The sequence below is a fragment of the Centrocercus urophasianus genome, unplaced genomic scaffold, assembly GCF_019232065.1.
Source record: "Centrocercus urophasianus isolate 14NV4802_14NV808 unplaced genomic scaffold, USGS_Curo_1.0 seq_13, whole genome shotgun sequence".
In the NCBI taxonomy this organism is placed as follows: Eukaryota; Metazoa; Chordata; class Aves; order Galliformes; family Phasianidae; genus Centrocercus; species Centrocercus urophasianus.
This window is the reverse complement of record NW_024884475.1, coordinates 52,663,634-52,687,009: the sequence shown is the minus strand read 5'-3', so window position 1 is coordinate 52,687,009 and position 23,376 is coordinate 52,663,634. Positions and strand designations below refer to the sequence as shown.

The 23,376-nt window shown below is 38.1% G+C and overlaps 1 protein-coding gene across 2 annotated transcripts in view; it reads left to right on the top strand.

Annotated features, from left to right (window-relative positions):
- The window catches only part of GRID2 (glutamate ionotropic receptor delta type subunit 2), a 685,769-nt gene that overhangs the window by 575,397 nt on the left and 86,996 nt on the right, over positions 1-23,376 (top strand). For both annotated transcript variants that reach the window (XM_042812758.1, XM_042812757.1), the window contains 2 exons: positions 11,588-11,726; positions 21,595-21,790. In XM_042812758.1, coding sequence (XP_042668692.1) covers positions 11,588-11,726; positions 21,595-21,790 — 335 coding nt within the window. The remainder of the gene's footprint in view (positions 1-11,587; positions 11,727-21,594; positions 21,791-23,376) is intronic.

Genomic DNA, 23,376 nt, shown 5'->3' with positions numbered 1-23,376 from the left:
CTAGTATCTGAACAAAAATACTTTGTTGTTGTTGTTCTGTACTTAAGTCTTTAAAGGGAACTAATTAGAAGTTCAATACAATGTAACAGAAATGCAAATGTGACAGATGCATGTGGCTAAAACATCACTGATACCAGAAGAAGCTAGCCCACAGCCATTCCTTATGTGATGATGCGCTTCCCTTCCCAACTTTTGCCTGATTCTCACAGTTTCAGCAAGATGGGTGGATGGAAATGATTTATTGTCGGAAAGGGAATTATAAATATAGTATAACTAATATGTTATGCTAAGATCATTTTAATCAGGTAATTATTAAAAGACTGTTTGGCCTTTAAGGACATTGATTTAATGGGAATTAATTTAATGATTGAGTACTGTTTGTGTAACATTATCATTGCTAGTGATGCGGAAAATTGGAATCTCAGCTCAGCAGAAAAGAGGTTACATTTTCCATTATCACAGTAGATCCCTTTCTTCTAGAATGCAGTTACTAGACCTTTTTTAATACTTTCAGTATATATTCAAATAGTTGGGCTTTATCTGAATATTCCTGACTTGAAAAAGTGAAAATGTTCATTGTTGTACTGTTCTCACTTTTAATCAGAAACTTGAATTTCTGTTTAATGTAGCCTTAAACAAAATGCGCTGAATTGTGATATTGATTTCCTATTGCTTCTCCTATGAAAGAATTTCTCAATTGTCATTTTCTACTTTCTTCACTGCATATCTGATCATTGCATTTGGGATGAGCAGGACTTTTGTTTCAGCTATACAGAAGCAGCAGTGTTAGAAGTAGAAGTGGACAGAGCACGTTTCTGTCTATATTTGAAGTTGAATCATGCAGGCTCAGGTCACACCCTAGGAGTGATTTAAAAGTGGCTTTTACCCATTCCTTCTCTAAATGGTGAGTGCTGTAGGGAGGCTATGTTCAGTAACTGATGATTAGGACTCTGCTAAAGCTGACAGATATAGGTACAGCTCCCATTTATCTAAAGGGATGTTGTACCTGGTTACCCTCCTTCATTTGTCCTTAGTTGTGCTATTGTCACAAATTATTTCTCAGCTATATACTGCCATTAACAACTGCAGTGCAGAAATAAAGATCTAGAAAGCAAAAGAGGGAGAACAAATGCAATTGGAGGCATGTAGTAAATAGCTGTGTCTGATAGACTTGTGCAGATTGATTTTCAAAGAAACTTTTAAGGATGACTATGACAGTTGTTGATGCATCTTGGCGCTTTTGCAAGGGAGATGGGTGGCCAAACTATTATCCCTCTGTCACTAGAGTGAAGCCCTGCAGTAGGGACAGCAAGCTGGGCAAGTCTGATATTTGAAGACAGATAAATAACTTGACAACAAAAGCAAAAGAAACTCGAATTCCTAACTACTTTGTATTTCATTCCCCCTGTGGTAAGGCAACACTATGGTGAGCTGAAATGCTGTGCCGTGGTTAACATCAGTCTTTTCCTGGGTAGCAGAACATTTTCTAGCTTCAGATAGAAGAGTATCAAAGAACATAGCTGAGAATTCTGTGTTTCAAATTAATTAGTTTGTGAGTAGTCATTTGGACAGTCTTTGAATGTTTCTCTTTTTATGTCAAAGCTTTCTGAACAGATTTATCAGAGAGCTATGTCAGGCTGTGACTTGATGAGCGGCTGTGCCACTGATGCTTGGTTAGCCCCAGCATTTGAAATCTCAGCATGGATAATCTTTTCCTATTAATGAGGAAACAGAGCTGAGCAATGAGCCTTAATATGTAAGTCAAATGCCAAAGGCACATCTGAATAGATGCACAGTAGTAGCAAATCGAGGATTTTCACAGGGCAAGTTTCTTTCTCACAGAAGTCTAAACACAATGATTTGATCAGGGATACAAGACTGATAGCTATAGATATAGCAAGTCGAGTTCTTATTCTTGCCAGAGATCTAAAGGGCTTTTTCCACATGAATTTCCTAGCCGTGATAGTGAGGGAAATATAGTTTGGATGGAAAATAAAAGCTTCTAAAGACATTGGAGAAATTGAGTTCATTTTCAAGAACATAATAAACATCACCATTCCTCATTAGGGAAAGAAGAAAAGTCTTGGTCAGAGATTCTTTTACAATAGAGAGAAGTACTGAGACTATGTAAACATCAGGGGCAGAGGTAGAGAGCAATTGACTATAACCACAATATATAGGCAGTCTTCCACTTTCCGAAGAGAGTACCAGAACCTGAATATAACAAAAAAAAATTCAGTTTTATGTACCCAGCACAGAAATTTTCCCTGGGAAAAAATACTTCTGTAGATCCTTCTGATCAAAATAAAAATTAGAAAATAAAAATAAAAATGTATAGTGCAAGCTGAAGCTTAAGCTCTGTCCAGGCACACATGCAGAAAAATACTGTGCAGAGCCCAACATTCATACACTATAGACAGATCATTCTTGTACAGGAAGTGGACAATAAGATGAACTGTTATCTTCTTGAGCGAAGATACAAAATATAATTTAGAAATTATTACTGGCCAGCAGTAACCTAGCGTGACAAGTAGGTGATAACATTCTGACTGGAGCTGGTTCATGCCCAGCCTCCTTTGTATGAGGGCAGCGGGAGCTTAGACCTACCTATACAGAGTCATGCATATACCACAAGATGAGCAGGCTTCCGGAGTTGTTGGCAAGAGTTTGTATGTATGTACAAGATGCAGCTTCTCAAACCACTTTTCAAATTACCAATGAGTTGGAAGGATTTGAAATAAGCCCAGAGGAGAAGAATGGTCGTCTCAGATGTTCTCCCTATCATATAAGGGGGAGGAATAAATGAGATCTTTCTTTTGTGGATCATTGCTTCCCTTCTGGGAGGGCAGCGAGGGCAGTGCTTTCCACCCAGCTGAAAGGAAACAATCTTCCAGGTAGCGACTGTAATGAGATTAGTCAGGGGATCGTTACACTAACAATGATAAATGGAAGAGGGTAAGTGACTGTTTAGTTCAGAATTAAGACATTAAGGGGAAAAAAAATGATCTGGGCACCAAATGACAAAGTGAACAGGTTACTTCATTGCCTATAGACCAGCACCAGAATTCTGAGTGGTAAACAAGAACTGTAGATTTAACTCACAAATATAAATTTGATCTTTATGATGATCCTCAAATCTGACAGGAAGATTCATGTGGTTGGAGTGCGAACATGTACTGAAAGATAGATGGACAAGGTGGGCAAAGGGGAAGAAGGATAGGAAGAAGGTGCTATATCAAAATTGAATTAGGTATTTTGGAGGATTTCAGTACTTGAAAGGAATTGATTTCTTGTGGGAAAACATGCTAATGACAGGAACACAGATAATTGTCTCCTCTACTGCGTATCTGTTATGTATAAGGGAAAATGTGAGGTAAATTAGAATTTGATCTAAATGATTTATGTTTTAAGTCTTGCTCTGCCCATGCTGAAATATCATGAATGCACCTAAATAAGAGATGGGGGGGAAAAAAAAAAAAGGTAAATTGGTTGCAACAAAACTACAAATTTCAGGGAGTAAGTGTACACAACTGAGAAGAATAGGAAGTAGGATTTTAAAGTTCTCTTAGGAGCTAAAGAAACCTTATTGTCGATGGTACATTATGAGGTGAAATCAGTGCTGTTCAAAGTAGTTATACAAAAGAGACAATGAACATTTTTATTGTGTATTTTGAGAGAAGCGAGTGTTGGATTTGTATCAGATGATATTTAAATGTTCCATGTTTAGAGCAACTCGGAAAGATGTTAAATGGCAGGTACTAACACCAGCATTTTTAAATCAGTAAATCTGGACTCCCAGATGTTTTAAAACATCTGGCAAAGGTATACCTCTGTACCACTTTTTGCTGATTTGAGTCCCGGAAGGTTGGGCAAGTTTTAGAGAAAAAACAAACAAAAAAACACAGAACCTTCAATTCAAGTCTCTCCCATCTTAATATATAGATGAAACAGTGTGAAAGTCTTCAAAAATACAGACAAATTTCACAATTCCAAAATATAGCACTATAAAAGGCAGTGTATTGCTTTACATACATGTATATGTGTGTATATGTATGCCTAAAACTTTCCTTATCCTCAAAGTTGTCGAGAGAAGGAGGGGGAAAGAAAAAGCCCAAGTATGTCTGTGGCATATGGAAAAAATGTGTTGCTGGGAGCTACACCATATCCACACACAGAGCAGACATTCAAGAGAGAAATTATTGCTGGAATCTGATAACAGAAGACACTCAAGGAGACTTTTGGTATTGAGAAGGGTAGGATATCCTTGCCCCTTAAGTGGTATTTGGTGATATATAAATGACTTGTGTTCAGCAAATTGTAATGCTGTTCAAGTAGGCATATGAAAATGACTCTTTTAGCTTGTATACTGGGAAGATGAATGCACAGATATCAAAAAAGTCTCTATTTCTAATTTGAAGATTGTTATGAAATGTGTAATGGCTCCACTAAATTATTTTAGTGCTAGACTGGAGTAAATACCAGCTATTTTAGTGATCTCAAAATTATTTTAATGTTTCATGTGTTTTAAATATTGAAATGAGTTTCACATTTATTTCTAGAAAACTTATATATGAGGATGTATGGTAACTGTTGAGTCATGCCTCAACTACTGATTGAACACCTGGGGAAAGAACTGGGTCAGCCCTGGGAGCACAGGTGAAGGCAGTTCACCTGTGTGACTGGAACTGGTGGAGCCAGGCTCCACCTCTCCTAGACCCCATTTAAGGACTGGCTGCCAGTGGGAAAGGTTCTCTGGTTGAAGGTCTCTCTCTTGTGGAGTCTTTCCTGTGAACCTTGTTCTTTAGAGATGGGTGAGCACCTTTGTTTTTCCTTTGTCATGCCATCTGTATACTATTTACATTGGTTCCTTTGCTGTTACACTCCTGTATCACCTTTCCACTGCGTTAATCTATCCAATTGTAACAGAGGATATCTTAACAGTGAAAATCCCCAAGTCTTTTGTATTTGATAGAAGCTTCTATAATCACTGTAGAGTTTTGAATTTTTGTTGTTGTTGTGTAAGTAGTGGAGTTATCTTGTTTGCTTATTTCATTAAAAAGGCTATCACCCTACAAACCCTACTATTTCCAACTGAGGCCCATTGCTTTCTGTTTAGGGAGTAAAGTCTGAGGGTTTGTTTCAGGTATGAAACAAAATATCTGGTATGTCTTTTCATTAAAACAATAACAATAATAAAACGTCGTCTGGTGAAAACAAGGCATTAGGAAAGAAGTAAAAAGTTATGTGGTGAATAAAAAAGCAAGAGCTGGCTCTTGAACCTGTCTAGGTTGTAAAATCTGGCCACCACACTGCCTCATGCTTATTCCTTTCCCTGCTTGCAATGCCATGCTATCTGCTAATATTTGCAAGGCTAGGGATTGCAGCTACTGATTTACAAGCTTGCTTGAAAGGCATTACCGATTCAAGGAGTTGTATTCTCCGACTGAAGAATATATATGATGTCTGCTGTGGTCAATGGATATTACCTTCGGCACACAATGTAAAATTACAAACTCAGGTTATGACATGCCAGCTTATATCTCATGGAAATGAATGCACTCTGCACATTTCAAGGAAGAATAGAAAAATATGGGTGAAGAATGAAAAGACAGGAAGAAAAAATGTGTGATGAGGGATTTTTTGAAAAACCACCAAGCTGCATTTTTTTCATGGCTGGTAGAAATGGATGCAGGCTTCATTGACTGCAAGGAGTTTATTACTTTTTTTCTGTCCCAATTGAATTGAACATTTTCAATGGAAGACAGGAAAGATTTTACATTATCAAGAAAGTGTCCAACAGAACAATAGGGATAGCTAATGCCTCGAAAGATGATGCCTTTGAAGAGCTGTGCTTTGCAGAGTTTTTTAAAGTATAACAGAGCTTAGACAATCTTTTAAGTTTTGTTTCATGTCACAAAAACAGCAAAAAACAAAATACAAAATGCCTGTATCTTTGTTAATAAAAACTATTCCCTTACACCCACTCCCTGTTAAATGCCCCTTTTATGAAGTAAGCCTGAGATATACATTGATCTGAACTGTTTGCAGCAGAACTCCACACTTTATATTTGTGCAAATGGAAATTGCAGATGCACAGCGTAATTGATGTGACTGTTCTAGCAAGCTAAAGGCTAAGCTGCAGCCAATTCCTGGTCCTTTGTGCTTTTTTCTGAAGGCCGATAATTCACCCATGTGGGCAGGATTTTTGCAAGTAAAAGCAGAGCCAAAATCTGTCCCCAAATAACCTGCCCTATTATTTCTTCACCTCTCTGTTTTAAGCACAATTAAAATCCCTGCTTTCTAGTTCAGTAGTATTAGAGTTTCTCAGCAAAACAGTCTCAATTATCATCTTTTTCACAGTTCCTGAAATTGAAACAAATCTGGCTAAGAGTCCACACACAGAAATTCAGAGCACTGCTGACCTCTAGCAGAGACTATATTAGCTTAAATGATGGAAATTTGGCAGTCATTGGCAACTGAAATATGTTAGAAAAATGAGAGCTTTTGATGGTGGGTATTGGTGATGAATTTTGTTTATGGAAGAATCTAGTCTCTGCGATTTCTATCACACCTTTCACAAAAAGACACTGCAGGAGATATGGTTCTTCTAGTGTTCTTCCTAACCCCTTTTACTGAAGTCTCTCTTCACGCATGGAGTATCTGTGGGTAGGCTGCCAGTATGGCTCTCAACTGCCTTCAGATGTGTCATCTAACAGACCTTTCAAATTCAGGATGTAAAGTAATGGTGTTTTATTGCTTTTCTGTGTGTGCGTCTCACTGTTTTTAAAAGTACCTTTAAAAAATTGAAATCATTCAAACCTAAGGGAGAATGACTGACAAAAGATAAATGGTTAACAACCATGGCAGATCATGTAGAGCTACTCAAGCTAGGGCTGTAGTTGAAACAGGCACGCTTATTTAACTACAGATCAGTTGCATGTTTTCTCAGCGTTATGAGTGCTAGGCTTCCAAATTATTTGCTTTAGTCATAGTAAAAATAATTGTAATAAATAACTACTTTATTAAATCCATCTATAATCCTATATTACAGTTTTTAATTTAAACTTTATTGGGGAAGAATGATTTAAAAGGAATTAGAATTCTGTACAGAATTTTGTACATAAATTTTGTCACCTTGTGCCTTTTTGTCTATTCTTTTAGGTCTGACATAATTACGTTACGTTGTTTGTGTTTTTTAGACAATGCATTATTTTTCTTGCCTGCTGATACCTAGTTTGAAACTCCTGGAAGGAAATGAAAATAAACAAAAATTCCTAAGTTCTAGTACAAGCCTATTGTCTGAAGTAGGCCAGCATTAAGTTAGCTTAGGGTTAATGAAGGAGAACTGCATTAGATGAGAGTGGAAGGACTAAAAGTAATTGCTTTCACTGTCACTTCTAAGGTAAATCAGTTTTGGAAAGCTTCAAATGAGATTGCTTTTTGGTAGCTTAGTTTACTTTAGAGAATATTTTTATTTCTGCACATGCAGTCTGTAAATTTTAAAGGCGATTTTAGGTTTTGAAATTATTCTCAGTGTACAACAGAAGTGTCAAGTGAATTATACTGGAAACTGTAGCCTCAACACGTAATCTACAGGTAGTGGCTTTTTGTGTTCCATTAAGCTTCTGTGTACTGCAGGGGTATTGAAAGGGACAAATCTAAAGAAGAATACAGCATCTGTGTTTGAGACCTATCCCTTAGCTATACCAAGTATCAGGATTGCTGGGTATTGTTTTTAATTTCAATTTGTCATGAAAGGAACTCAGTAGTTTTAGGAGTTACTCAGAATACTACAATAGTAGTCTTTTTGGTGCAGTTAACACTGTGGATGAATTTTGCTATGGGTATGAGGTACAGTAGGACAGGTTTTACGCTCGTCACCAACATAATTGCATGACAGCAGCTAGACCCCTTTGCCATTTTGGGTTTTGAAGCTTTGCTGGTATAGTATAAAAGACAGCAGCGGAAAGATTGGATGCTCTTCTTGGTACCTCCTCCCTTGCACTCTGTATGTGTGTATCTGTCACGTGTGTAGCCACTCATAATAAGTACAGGCTGTGATCCATGATTATACATATACATGAAATCTATACTAGATACTGGGAATATTTTCACAAAGCAGAGCCCTAGATGGTGTGCATACATGGTACTTTACAGTCAAGAATGGCAACTGTAGGATCTGTAACTCTTTTTCACAGTAACATTAATGGAAAACCAGCTGTTGCTACTCTCCTGACTGACTTGGTGCTCTTCAGCATGAAGAAACATGTAAATTTATGCTAGGAAAAAAAAGCTATAGAGAATTTTATCTAGAAACGAAACTGGGATGAAGATGTTTCTTAAGGTGAGCTGTCATAGTACGATAAGTCTTGTAGCAAGCAACACAATAGAGCAAGACTGTATGGCATTTGCTCTCCTACTAGATGTCCAATTATACTATAGCAGTAAAGAAATAGCTATAGCTAGTCATTTTGATGGTGAGTCATGCTCTTCAATGTCTTCATCAATGACACTGACATAGGGATTGAGTGCACCCTCAGCAAATTTGCAGATGACACCAAGCTGTGTAGTGTGGTTGACACACATAAGGGATGAGATGCCATTTAGAGGAACCCAGACAGGTTTGAGCAGTGGGCACAGGTAAATTTTATGAGGTTCAAAAAAATACAAATGCACGGTCTTGCACCTGGGTCATCACAACTCTCTAATGCCAATAGAAGCTGGGGGATGTTAGGACAGAGCACAGCCCTGCTCACAGGGACTTAGGGGTATTGGTGGGTAGCAAGATGAGCAAGAGCCAGCAATGTCCTCACAGCTCAAATAGTCGAATGTATCCTGGGCTGCATCAAGAGAAACGTGACCGCAAGGTCAAGGGAAGTTATCCTACTCTACACTGATGACACCTCACCTGGAGTGCTACATCCAGATAGGCTATCCTCAGAACAGGAGAGCTGTGGGCCTGTTAGAGCACATGCATCCAGAGGAGGGCCACAAAAGTGACCTAAGGGATGGAACACCACAGGCTGAGAGCACTTGGGCTGTTCATCCTGGGGAAGAGGAGGCTCTAGGGAGACCCGAGAGCAGCTTTTCAGAACTTAGCAAATAGCTATAAGAAAGGAGATCAACTCTTTAGCAAGGCCTGTGGTGATAGGACAAGGGGAAATGGTTTCACATTTAGAGGGAGATTTACGTTGAATATTAAGAAGAATATTTTTTATCATAAGAGTAATGAAGCACTGGAATAGGCTGCCTAGAGATGTGGTGGATGTCCCAGCCTTAGAGACACTCAAACCCAGGCTGGACCAGGCTCTAAGCTACCTGACCTAGCTGTAGGTACCCCTGTTCATTGCCAAGAAGTTAGACTAGGTGACCTTCGAAGGATCTTCAAACACAAACAATTCTATGATTCTATTAAGTTTTGTTTTGTTTTTCACTGGGAGAGTTGGAGGCGGCTACCTATAATGATTTGAGATCATTTTCCCACGCAGCTGCAGCATGAGACCTGCTTTAGAAATGGTTTAAGAAGTATCAGTGCAAAGATTTTTTTTGAGCATTGAATTATTTTTCCGTGCTTCTTGTAGTCACATTCAAGCTTTGTCTTCGACTTTCAGTTATTGACTGCTCATACACAAGGTATTAGTGCATATTAGGTTGGACTAAACAACCTGGGAAGGCAACGCTGACTGTCACTTTAAGTCCATTGCTAACAATGGTATTAATAAAGAAAAGGTAACAGTGAATGGTGGGGACCATTCCCCGTGTGTGAAACTTGACTGTATGAACAAAAGCAAACTTTATTACTGAGGGATCTGTTACAGATTTTACAATTGCTGGCTGAACAGCATCATCAGTTGGAAACTTGAGCTGTGCCCAGGAGGTAGGTGTGTGACTTTCAGTAGTCCTCTCTTTTCTGATACTTCACTTCAATAAAAAACAAGAGAACTTAAAATGAGAACTACTCATTAAGCTATAAAATGAAAATGCAAGGATGCCCAGGAGATCATTGGTTTCTCCTCTCATTCTACCCATTTCAACTTAAAACAAAGATTATCTGCAGGGATTGGCACCTGAAAGTTGAAAGGACAAACAGTCTGTTCAAATGAATTGATAAAACCTCTTTTCATTTAATTGAAAAACATTTTTAAATGAAATATTCCAAAGATATCTCAGAAAACAAGTGTTGTGGAGTGGAGACTTTCTATTAAAAATTGCTTAAAACTTGTGCAGGAGACAAAAAAAACAAACAAATCTTTAGGTGTTGAAGCTTATGTTCATCTTTGAAAGTCTTAATATTAAAGTAATAGCTCCTGACCTGATTGGAAGATTCTTGTTTAAGATAATTACATGGCATCTGGGAGATAGAAGAAAATTTATTTCTGACTGCAGAGGGATAATAGATTTTTTTTTCTTTCAAAGCTGGAGTTCTTAAAAGGCAAAGATTTGAATATTTATATACTGTAAATATAACTAAATGAAATCAGTTACTGTTTAGCTTGTGGCAGAACTTCACATTATTGAGGTAGAATAAAAGCTTCATATTTGTTTGGTGATGCAGAGTCCCCAAGGTGGTGTGTCATATTCTAGAACTGAGTAAATGTCTTGGTAAGTTGTGTTCACAACTGAAAATTGCTTCTATTTAGGGTAAGAGTAATGGGGAAAAAGAATTACAATAAATTTACTTAGTGGGGGGAAAAAAGGAAGAAGTTTTTACAGAAGTATCAAGTACAAAACACTTGTGGGTGATTGAATCTATAACAAGCTGCATTGCATATGCATTCTGTTACACAGTCAAGTCATAAGATTTTGCATCTGGGAAAACTCCCTGAACATAATGAATACCTTTTAAAGTGATGAGTAGGGAGGGAGAAAGGGAGAGGAAGAGGGAGCAGCTATTTGCATAACATATAAAGTTTTTCATGGTTTGCTAAAAAGGGCTCTGTCCGCACAGGCTGTAGTGAGCATCTCAGATCTTGTGAGCCACCAAAGCACTGGTAGATTTAACTGCTGTGAATGTTTTGTTTGCATGCCGTTTAAATTCCATGGAAAAGCTACTGTGGGAACACAAAGTAGTTTTGCGCTCTTTTTCAGCACGTGATCTTTTTTCAAGTCCTGGTGGTCTAGAAGCAAGTGGTACACATATGTATGGATCTTATGAGCATCTGTTTGCCTACAGAAGTGTGAAAAATAATTGTGTTTTGATGGGTTAGGTTTAACTTCATATTCCACAGAACTCAAGAAAAACTCAATTAAGGCCTGTGTATAAGCTGTCTAAGGAAAGAACATTTTAAGAATTTATTCTTCTCTTTGTTCTGAGATCTTGAAGTTGAGACTTCCACTACTGAATAGGATAGGCAGATGAATTGCAATTAAAGATGCAGTAGCAAAGCAGATTAAATATGATAATGATAGCTGACTGTGATTTTCCTTTACTACTTTCAGTGCGTAGAAAGCACGACTCAAAGATTTTGCTAATTTTATGAAAGCAAGCACCCTGCTGACCCGAGGTCTCCTGCACACAGCTTGAGTAATGAAAATCTGGGTTTCCTTCTGCCAAATTACAACTCTCGCTTTTCCTTCTTTCCCACAGGAGGAGAAGTCCCTTATACAACCCTGGCAACACGACTGATGATGGGGGCTTGGTGGCTTTTTGCTTTGATTGTCATTTCCTCCTACACAGCAAACCTAGCTGCTTTCCTCACCATCACGCGCATTGAGAACTCTATCCAGTAAGTTGATAAACTGAGGGAAAAGAAGGATGCATAAATATATATATATATATATGTACACATGGAAGGGTATGAATGTTCTAGTTAAATGTGAGAAAGGGGAAAAATGTTAACCCTCTCCTCAGTAATTGTTCGGAAGCTAATGAAACAGTATAACAAAGCCTTTGAGTATTCCATAGTACTTCCCCTCTGGAGACACTTTAACATCAGAATTGCTGACTTCTGGCACATACTATTCAGTGGCACATAGACATGCATATGTATGTACACATACCATGTTTTGAAAGAAGTAACTGAGTTTGAGATGACTAGAGTATCAATATCTGAAGTGGAAAAATACAAATTACTGGTATGTGTTTTTAGGCTATGCTTTCTGTTCAAGTGCAGTGTACAGTAATGGTACTCTAACTCTTTGAACAAGAGGGACCTAGCGCTTCTTCCAAGTGTGGGGAGCTCAAAGCTGATTCACCTTTTTGCAAAGGCAAATAATGTGGTAATAGGAAAAAAAAAAAAAAATCACTGACTGTTTGTCTTCGCAACTTCCACTTCAGAGTGCTCTCAGTACAAATCAAACAAGTTGTTCTCTTTTTTTACCCTGTCTTTTGATTCTTTTTCTTCATCCCTCCCAAACACAACTATCTTCATCTTTTTGTGGTATTCTTCCATCCCTTTTTCCCCCAGTCATCTCATCCCTCCACACCACAGAAATCTTTCTAAGTGTCCTGCTCTCTTCTTTTCCTTTTTGTGCTCCAGTTTCTCTCCCTCAGCACACAGTGTGCTAAGTTGCTGTAAGTCCCACCACTCACCTAAATCCTTCCTCCTGGGTCAAATCAGAGGCTATTAAATACAGAGAAACACCAGTAAGCCAAGCTGTCCAAGGACCAGCTGGTCATTTTACAATAGAACACTATTCTTGAACACTAATCTTGAGGCTATGCATACCCAGATATGCAAGAGTGACCAACTTAGCCTTTCCCATGAATCCTTCTTTGGGAAAGTACAGTGTGGCTTTAGTAAAGAGGCACTTCTGGCTGTATTTCTTTTTCCAGGAAGATAACAGATTAATACTCCATCTCAACACTGATTTTAAGGGAAACTCAGTTTCCTCAATCCAGTTGTTGAATCAACTTCTTACCCTCTTTGTCTCATCACTTAAGTTCTTGATGCCTAACCTTCAGCTGTTCGCAGTCTCTTTGAAATGCTCCCAGTACAGTGTGAGACACTGATGTAGACTGGGTGGCAACGTGAGTTTTTGTGCAAGCAAAATAAATGAAGATGCATTCTGTCATTCAGATTTTCCTTATGAATATGTAATCTTCTGCATCCTGCTTTGAAGCTATTTCTCCTACGGTTTTGAAGTAATCTAAAAAAATAATGCTTAAATTGCTGTGAGAATTATCTGAGGTTTTTCATCGTATGTAATATGCATTAAATATATCCAAACTATAATTTAATATATCTTCAGCATTTTAGTTTATTTATTTCGTTTATTATGATGTCACTAGAAAACCCCCAGTGGAATTCTGAGATGATTATATACAGTTGTGACTACATTGGTGTTTGTGCTGTGTTATTTACAGGCAAAGTCACTGATAATGTTTTATTCAGTAGAAAATGTTGCAGCTGGAAAGCTTCTGAAGCGAAAGAACAAACATTTATCAAAGTGCTTGTAGCTTAGAAATAGAGTAATTAGATGTGTTAAGTATCCATTAGGGAATGAAGTTATCCTAACTATGATGGGAGTGTAAAACTTTAGTTTACAAAACTGCCGAAATTGGAACTCAAACCGACACATAACAGAGAAGATGTTTGTTTACCATGCTGAATTACTGCAAACTGAGAAACATGAATAAGCAACAGAGAAAAAGGCTGATGCTCTATTTTTTTTTTTTTTTTAAAACAGATCAAATTGTACCTTGGGGAACTTAGAGGGCCAGAATGGGGATGAGCTTAAGCATCCAAAGAAAATAAACCAGATTCTGCTCATAGTACATGCTATTCAGTCAGCTTCTGAAAAAAAAAAACCAAAAAAAAAAAACCAAAAAAAAAAATGAAAGAGTTTAAAGTCAGTGGGTTTGTGCAGATGTAGCAAGTAGTTAATGGGTTTTCATTTCAGATTTCTAGCTAGCACCAGATATGACAGCATGTTGTCCTTGTGATATCTTTTATGAAGGAAAGGAAGACTTGAACAGCCCACAGCACGCTTCATTTCCATGAAATATTTCAGCAGTTACTGCATTTCAGCTTTTGGATATGTAGCCAGCTTTTGTATGGAACTCTTTCCTCTTTTGGCTGTTGTTATGATGGGGCCACTTTTCCTAGTCAGAGCCTAAAGAGTATCCAGAAGCTTATTTTAAGAAAAGCACACATAATGTTATTAGGCAATGCACCAGGAAGGACTCTTTCCCCAGAGGATATCAAAGTAGCTCTTTGCTGTGTAACTTCATTTGTGACTGGAGGAATTGTTATCTGTTCCACTGATAAATTTGAGCTAAATTTGTTACGGTTTGTAAATTGTGGTTTCCAAATAAATGTTGACTCTTAATACCATTAGCAACAGTAACGATAATTCCAGTGGTAAGGATTGGGAATATAGGGGTGCAAGTAATGAAGAATTTCCTAGTGCATCTTTTATTCACACATGATCCACATTTCAGACCTTATTTAAATCAAGACAGCCATTGTTTGGTATTTCAAATGCCAAAGCATTGTGGCAGTGAAGAAAAGTGTAACTTTGATATTTCTTAGATCTTTAGATCACTGTCTGAAGTGTAACATGAGTGAATGATAATCAAGAGTAGTTTCTCAGCAAGTGCCAAATAAGTTAGGAGGACTCAAGCTATTTCTTCTAGATGAAGATGCTGTGAATTTCATCACCAAGCCACTATTTTCCATTATAGTGTTTTTGTCATTCAATTGTGACGCAACTCAAGAGTCCACTGGCAGAGAAACAGGCTGCGCTCATACTGTACTGCTTCCTTTGGTAAGGTAAGCAGTCACCACTATCCCAAAGGCATTGAAATTGTGAAGAGAAATTGGGGCTCAGAGAAGCCAAAGGATTTGTTGTAAGAAAGGATGGGATTAGGTTCAGGTTTAGGTTTAAATCTAGCCCACTGCTGAAGGTGAGGAAGTTTGATTAAGATGTATGATTGCACATGGTACAGGGAAGAGTCTGTATCTTCTGTAAAATAGGAAGTTCATGTTGTGTTCTCGAAGACACAGTTTGTACATCCTGTTTGATAAGTGAGACCTCCACCTCTAAATAGTAGAAGTGTGGCAGTAAAGCTTGCCTTTGGTCATGCTTACATTGCCTAGTAATTCTCACAACAACTTTCCTGAACCACAATTTACTAAGCTAAGATATCTCCAAGGCTCAAATGGGTCCATGTGACGGCCTACATATTTTCAGCAAAGGGTGTTACACAAGAATACTGTAATTGAAGTAGGCATTTCCTTGCTCAGAAAAACAATGTTCCTTAACCTCTCCTTCTGCATGGTTCACCCAGATCTCTAAACTGCCTAGCAGGTGATGTTTTTAGTTTCTGACACAGATGTCACTGCCAACAATCAAAAACCTCTTGGCTTCTTATGTCCTTTTTCCTACGGTCACCTATGAATTAATCCTGAATGTAATAGGAAAAGAAGAAAAATGCACACTTTATCAGCAAATGAGCACTTGTACCTAAGCAATGAAAAAATAAAAAACAAACTAAAATTTAATGACAAGTTCCTTGCAGAGAGTGCTGTGAAGTAGTCAACTCTAGTAACAGCCAGCCTAAAACAAACTATAACCCAGGTCTACGAAGAAATTTTCATGCCCAAGCCTCCGACTTCAATAAGATGTAATCATATAAAAAGGAATTTAGTTAACCCTCTGTGAAAATGATCTTTCATTTTTCTACATTTTCATCGGGTTTTTTTGCTTTTTGTTTTACAAACACCTTTAGCTAACGTGCATGAACAACATATTATCAATTCTCTGTCTAGAATGAGTTTATGGAAGAGGATATGCCCAGGGAAAATAAACTTAAGTAAAACTCAATGTGAAAATATTTTTCTGTGAGCTTAAAGTAGAGACAGGTTTTTTAGTTAAGTATTTAATCTGTAGTAAATTGATTTCTACTGCTTGATTAAGGTGCAGAAAAATCAAACTCAACAAATGCTGTAAAATACACAACTGCTGTTAATTCATCCTCAACTCAATTCATCCTCAGAATAGCCTTGCGTTGTTAATCGGTATAGGATAATGTTTGTATTGGCTCAGTAATTACAATTAGAGAAAATATAACAAAGAGCACATAATATTTTTCCCCCAAAATGCTTCATGACTGATAATCAAAAATAAACTCAACTGTAGCTTGTGTATTGCACTGAGTGGTCATTTACTTGTAAGTAGAATTTGTATAAATGCAAGCTTAGGTACAGATGTTTAGCTTCATAGCAATTTTTCAAATTCTACTTTTTACTAGATTTTAAACGCTCCTGCTACTGTATGTGTGGATAGGCGGCACTTGGTAGAGTTATCTTTAATTAGTATCAGATTACCCAGGAAGGGCAGTAATAAACTCAGTAATAAGTTTATAAGCTTATTCTTTCTGAAGATCATGGCTCACTGGAAATCTGAAAGGAGGTGGCCTCCAAGTAGGTATGCTTCTCCTTTTGTTGCCAGCCCTTAAATGAAGTTAGGAATAGATCCTGGATTCACCCCTTCCCATTGCCCAAGTGAATTGTTTGCACATGTGCTCCCAAGGCTGGTCATGCCCCTTTATCAGGTCATGACCTGACAGTTTCTGCATCATACTGCTTTGAAATAAGAAATCCAAACAGAGAATTTATTAAAATGTGGGCTTATAATACCCTTACATATCTTACATCTACTTTGCTTTGCAGATGTTTGAACTGAAATCGGTAAAACTACTGCAAAATTAAATCCTCAGCCGAAGCAGATAATGCTGCATCAGAGAATAATCAGTATGAATAAATACATCACCTTCACTAGAATTTTTTCCTTATTGAGGTCTCATCTGGCAATTGTGTGTTCAAGCTGTGTAACACACTGAGACTTAGCATTTGACTCCACTAAGTGTAGTTGTCTGAACAGAGAATGAGTTGTTTAATCCAGAAATAAAGGTACATCAAGCAATGTGTAACCTGCGAACCAGGCTGGAGGCAAAAGAAAAATCTTTCTCTTAGGAAGGAACCTCTATGGTTTAATAATTTTACTAGTTCTGTCAAGGTTTGCTGCTTTTCTTTGTTTTGCAATAACTTGGCTGCTAGGTTGTGAATGTCGTTGTGGAAGTCTGTGGAGATGTTGGTTATTAAAACTCACTTTCTGAAATAGGTCATACATATTATGATCCCATTGGGCATGTTTGTGTGAGGGGATGTAGTCAATGGTGTGATAAGTCTTTTCCCTGTCTGCAGCTTGTCTGCACAGCAGTGAGCACACCGGCATTTCAGAGTCTGCAAACCTTTTTCACTCCTCAGCATAGGACTGAGTGAACCAGTGAGTGGAATTTTCAGCTGGCCTCAGCATTTTTTGCATTTGTAGAGTTTAAACCCATCTTACTGTCATCTAGCTACTGTTATTTTCTCAGTGTAGAGCACTGCCTACAATGTGCAAAGCTGAGGAACAGGGAAGTTGAGAGGCATCCTTTGTTTTAGTATAGAACACCAAGTAGTGAAGAGCTGCAGGCTGTAGTTAATGCCAGAATAGACATCTAGGATGCACCTTCTTGAAGGCGTCAACATAATCATCCTTGTCATTTCTCTGCTGGTGATCCATTTGGGTATGATGGCACTCTCACTTCTTTCTCCATGATAAAATGAGAACTCCTCCATGCTTTTCTGTAGTACCCCTCTGGACCAGCTGCTTATGTCTAGCTTTTTTTCCCCACATGAAAATAGTAAGGTTGCTTTTACAGCTGCTAGATATAGAGAGGAGCTCTTTTTCCTTTTGTGCTGTTTGTGGCAGCAGTTATATGTATCATTTATATACCTGTTAACAATTATATTTCAGAAAAACGCTTGTTGCTTGTTACAGTAGATATTATGTAGCTATACAGAGTCCAGTAATGATTGCAGTTTTGCTAGATGGTGGTGTTAGGAACTGGGGACTCAATAAATACTTTCTGTGTACTTTTCTAGTAATATGTATGACAAATAACACAACAATTACCAGACATTACAATATGTATCCTGTGACAGATTGTTGCACTTTTGAGCACTGTCAGGAGATACAGAAGCATATTGGCAGCGGCAGCACTGGCAAAGAGTGGATGAATATAGCGTCTTGCATTAGTCTAGTGCCTTTTGTTAGTGACGCTTTTGACAGATATGTAGCCTATAAGTGCAATTGTGATGCACCTTCTTTTTACACAACACTTTGTGTAATGGTGAAAATAAGTATTTCTCAGCAAGGCATGCTTCTGTCTACTGGAATGCCTTTTTCCAGAGCTGTTGCCCAGACAGCCACGTCCCAGAGTGGGTTGTTGCAGAACATTATTCCTACCACAGTGCAGGGCTTTGCATTTCTTGCTGAATTTCAGTGTTCCTGTTTGCCTCTTCCTCCAGTTTTTTCTAGGTTCATCTGAATGGAGGCTTTGTCCTTGAGGTGCCTATGTCATGCTACCCACAACCTGGTAACAGGGTGCTTCCTCACCTCTTCCAGGATATTGATAGAGATGCATTCCCTTGTACTTGTTATACTTGTAACTGGATTCCAGGTGTAATACAACCCACGAACTACTACTTTTTGAGCATGATTATCCAGTCGGGAACTCACAGAAACACTGAATTGTAGGTCCTTGAATGCCCCCAATCCCCCTGCTAATGCAGGTTCCCTACTAAAGTAGGTTGTGCAGGAAAGCATCCAGATGGGTCTTGAGTATCTCCAGAGACTCCACAGACTCTCAGACTGAGCAGCCTAATTCAGTGCTCTGACATCCTCAAAATAAGTTTTTCCTCATGTCATACAGAATTTAGTGTCCCCTTGCCCTGTCACAAGATACCACTGAAAGGAGCCCGGCCCCATCCACATGACACCACCCTTTAGGTATTATTTCTTCTCCAGGTGGATCAGTCCCAGATCTTACAGCCATTCCTCATAAGGGAGATGCTCCAAGCCTCTCATCTTTGTCACCGTGGCAGTGGCCTCTCTTAGAAACTGCTTGTATTTCTTGAACTGAGAAGCCTGGTACTTTACATGGTATTCCAGATACAGCCTCACCAGGGTACAGTAGAGATGGAGGATAACTTCCCTCATCCTGCTGCTGGCCATGATCCTTTTAGTGAATCCCAGAGTAGCACTGATTGGTCGCAGAAGCACACTGCTGGCTCATGGTCAGCCTGTTCACTACCCAGACAACTACGTCCTTCTCTGCAGAGCTCCTTTCCTAACCTGTACTGATGCATGCAATTATTCCTCTCTGGGTGTGAGATTCTACTTTTGCCCTTGCAGAACCTTCTAAGGTTCCTCTTCTCCCAACCTCCGGGTCTCACTGAATGGCAGCACAGCCTTTTGGTCTGTCAGCCACTCCTCCTAGCTTTGTACCTTCAGTCATTTGATTTTCCGCATTGCCAGGCCTAATAACGTAAAGTAGATATAACGATATTTTGGGAGACAGTACTGAATGCTGGCTAAACTTAAGGTAATTTGCAGCCATTGTGCTGGTCTTGTCCACAAACTCAGTCATTTTATTAAAGGAGAGGGCAATCCAGTTGGTTAAGCCTGAGTAAGCCCTAGTAAACCTGTGTCAGCTTTTTTTCCTGCATATGCTCAGAAACGTGCTTCAGGAGAACCTCACTCCATGTTGTCGGTTGGAAATTGAATCAAGGCTGAGCAGCCTTAGTTCCCTAAATCACACCTTTGATCATTTTTGAAGACGGTCTGGTTATGTCCTTTTTCCAAAATGAGGGGGATGGATCTCCCTCAGTCTCAATTGCATTTTTAAGGTGATAGTGAGCAGTCTTGCAAGAAATAAGGTCTGCTCTCCCAGTGCACTTTGTGAAGCCGCTCGGGTCCCATGGACTTCTATGTCAAATGCTCCCAAGCAATCCCTACCTAAATTCCTTCCTTCTTACCTGTCCATACTTCCCCCTTCTTTATACTGTCTGATGAAGACCTCTTAAAATCTTTAGGTTTTTTTCTAGTAATTTTTAAGATGAATGTTGTTTTCCCTGAAGAAACCTACCTAATGACTACCTTTAAATTTTATTTGTTTTGTTTTCATCTATTTGTCTAGTATTTTGTTTATGAGTAAATTTGTCTGCCAGCAAATAAATTTAGGAATCTCCTGACACATTAGACTACCGTAGTCTCCCATTTTTCTGTTATTTTTTCTTTTCCCCAGAAAAGGGCAAATCTCAGTTATGTAGTAAGAGACCAATATACTCAGCTTCAGTAAAAGCCTCATCTCACAGCTGTTTTGATCTCATTTGATAATCCTGTATGTGTACTGATTCTTTACCATTTTCCTGTTGCTTGTGTTCTTGAAGAGGGATGCCCTCTTGTTGGAGATAGAGGAGAGGATTTTAGATTTTTAAATAGATTTTTAATTTTTTTATTTATCCCTCTCACATATTTGCTATATGTTATCCACTAAGAATTTACCTCTTGTTAGATGCTTTTGTTTGCCTATATATCTGAATTTCGAAGGATTTCTCTTTGACTCAGCGAACCTTTAAAACCTTGCCATTGGGCTCTATCAATTTCTTCCTCCTTTTCTTCCTTTCTGTTATGCTTAGTGGTGTACATATCCTTCAAGATGTGTTGTCTTTGGTGTCAGTTCTGGGACATTTAAGAATTCATATTTTTTCCCCTATGCAATATCCTTTTTCTAGCCTCTGAATTTACTTGTTTCAAAAATGCATCTTGGATTTTAATGAATTTCCTACCGTTGACTTTGCATTTTCTGCAGCTGCAAAGAGCTTTTTTTGCTGTATTTGCTATAACCTGCTTTAAGACAGCACTCAGATCCTTGATTTGTCTTTAGGTATCATCCATTAGATTTATGCAGTTTATACAAAGTTAATTTGTACCAGGAAAGCTGTAATGGATTTTAGGCACTACATGTATTTTAATAGTTATTTTGAAATGCCATTTAAGAAACAAAGGTATGGGAGAGTAATTCTGTAGGACAGAAAAATAAAGGCCAGGAGGTAAGGAGACTTGAAAGACTGTAAAGAGATAGATATATAGATATATAGATATAGATATTTTAAGGGCAAAGCAAGGTTGACAAAGTTGTATTTGAGGTGTTTTAGAAGCTTCTAAACTGGTTTATATTTTTCTCTTTGTAGGGAACAAATGAGACTACATAATATGTAAAGTAGTGCAAATCTGTCAGAGTAACGTGAACCACAATAGAGAGGCATTTCATGAAACTGTAGGAGAAATCATCTCATTGCTGAAAATTGTATAGCATGCAATCTGCTCTGTGTGGCGGGTGCATTGTTCAGCACAGGAATTGCACCAAAAAGCTCTTCTTTGCCACATGAACTGGTAGCTCAGAAAGCTGTTTTTGGTGAGTGTAGCCGTTAAGAGAATTTAACACAGTTAAATCTGCTACGTGTGGCTGGAGAGACTGCAACACTTCTTTCTCCCCTTTGCCCCTGTTGTTCTCTTTTCACTCATTTTCATTTTTTCCACCCCTTCCTTTCATTTCATATTCCTTTTTGTATTTTTAAACCACAAAAATGCTCAGACTCAGGTAGTCTTAAAAAAAAAAAAAAAAAAAAAAACAACAATTAAAAAAAACTGGCTTGACAGCCATTCTTTTATACATTGCCTTTTTCTTGCCTGCAGTATCTTTCTGTTGAAAATGTAGCTTTAAGTCTCCTATGTCTCTTTTCTGTACCAACAATTAAGGTCTCTCCAGGATCTCTCAAGGCAGACGGATATTCCTTATGGCACTGTCTTGGACTCTGCGGTCTATGAACACGTTCGAGTGAAAGGGATGAATCCTTTTGAGAGGGACAGCATGTATTCCCAAATGTGGCGGATGATTAACAGAAGTAATGGGTCAGAGAACAATGTCTTGGAGTCGACTGCAGGCATTCAAAAGGTATTGTTGTGACTTGCTTCTTCTTTTCATTTGGAGACTCACTTGTAAACACCAGGTTTGCTTAGTTGTTGCTTTTAACTGTTAGGAGTGAACTGGCATCCAGATAATGATTATGCTCTGTACCAATTTTTGCAAGCCCGTTGTATCAGCATAGAGGATTTGGACTTCTCAGTGAGGTAACTTGTTTTCAACTAAGTTTTAAAATTTAAGTACTTAGAGTGTTCACTCTGAAAAGGATTTATAGGTAGGAGAGATGAAAGCATTTGTCAGGATGCAAAATGAGTATAGGATCACTGGACTGCTAATGCCAGAAGATGCATGGCAATGTACTGTACAAAGTTCAAAGCACTTTTGATACAAGACATTGATTAACTTCTGTACGCTTCCAACACTGAAAATCTTGACTTTCTGTTAAGTCTGAATCACATATGTTTCAAGAGAGGAGGGTAGAACAAAATGATCAACGAATTTTATAATGCTTTTAACTGAGGAAACATAATTTGAGTCAATCTTTGTGGGAACATTGGTGAATGTAACGTTTCCCTCCCTTGCTTTCGATTAACAGCTAGGGCATTTATAAGAACAGTAGTTCATGAAGCAGGTCAGTGTAAGTGAATAGTGGTTAATGGGTGTCAAAGTATAAACTTTTATCCCTACCATTATGTCTTCCCATTAAGTTTTAAAATCAAACTTGTCAATACTGTGTTTTGCAGATTTTATTTTAAATTTGAAAATGTGTTGATTATTCAGGGCAAATATCCATGAAGTTGTACTTTATCTAAAGTTTGATTTAAAGACTTCTAAAAACAGGAGCAAACCCTGTGTTTCATTTTCACTGGAATCCATTTGCCAGGGCAACATGTAATTTCTGTGTTTTGACACAACACAAACACTCAAAAGAAAAGGCTATGTTCAAAAGAATGATTGAAACTCTGTTTATCTCTTGGTAATAAAGGAACCACAAAGGAACAAAGGTGGTTTGGAGTTTTAACAATCACTAGTTCACTCTGTATAACTGGTATCATGTTTTCTGGTGTGAAGGACAAAATAGTATGAGTGAGTGGGGAGTTGCGCTTTTGAAACTCCTTTAGAAAAAGGCATAAGCTGAGAAAACAAGAAAAAAAAAAAGACAACAATCTGAAGATTTGTTGGCTGGATAAAATTGCTTTTTTTTTTTTTTTTTTTTTTTTTTTAAGAGTACACATTTTAGCTCAGTTTACAAAGAGCTGGTAAAGATAGGATTTTCCTCTTGTATTATAAGAACTTCCTGGTTTCCTTCCCAGATTATGCTGGAGGGTTCAGGAGAATCAAAAAGCAGAGCACACTAAGCATGGCACTCAATACAGTCAGCAGTGTGTTGAGAAATTGCTTTTACCTGGAAAAACAACAGATGTGTCATACTGGAAAGTAATTCTGGATTATAATCTTTGATTTCTAATTCCTGGAAATGTGGCAGTTGCTGTCTTAAAACCTACACCATCAAAACTGTCTGGGTTTTGTTGGGTTCCCATTTTTCTGCTTCTCAAGAAATAAACACTTGCAAGTGATGTCAAACAACCAAACTGCAGTATGTGAGCAAGCCAGAG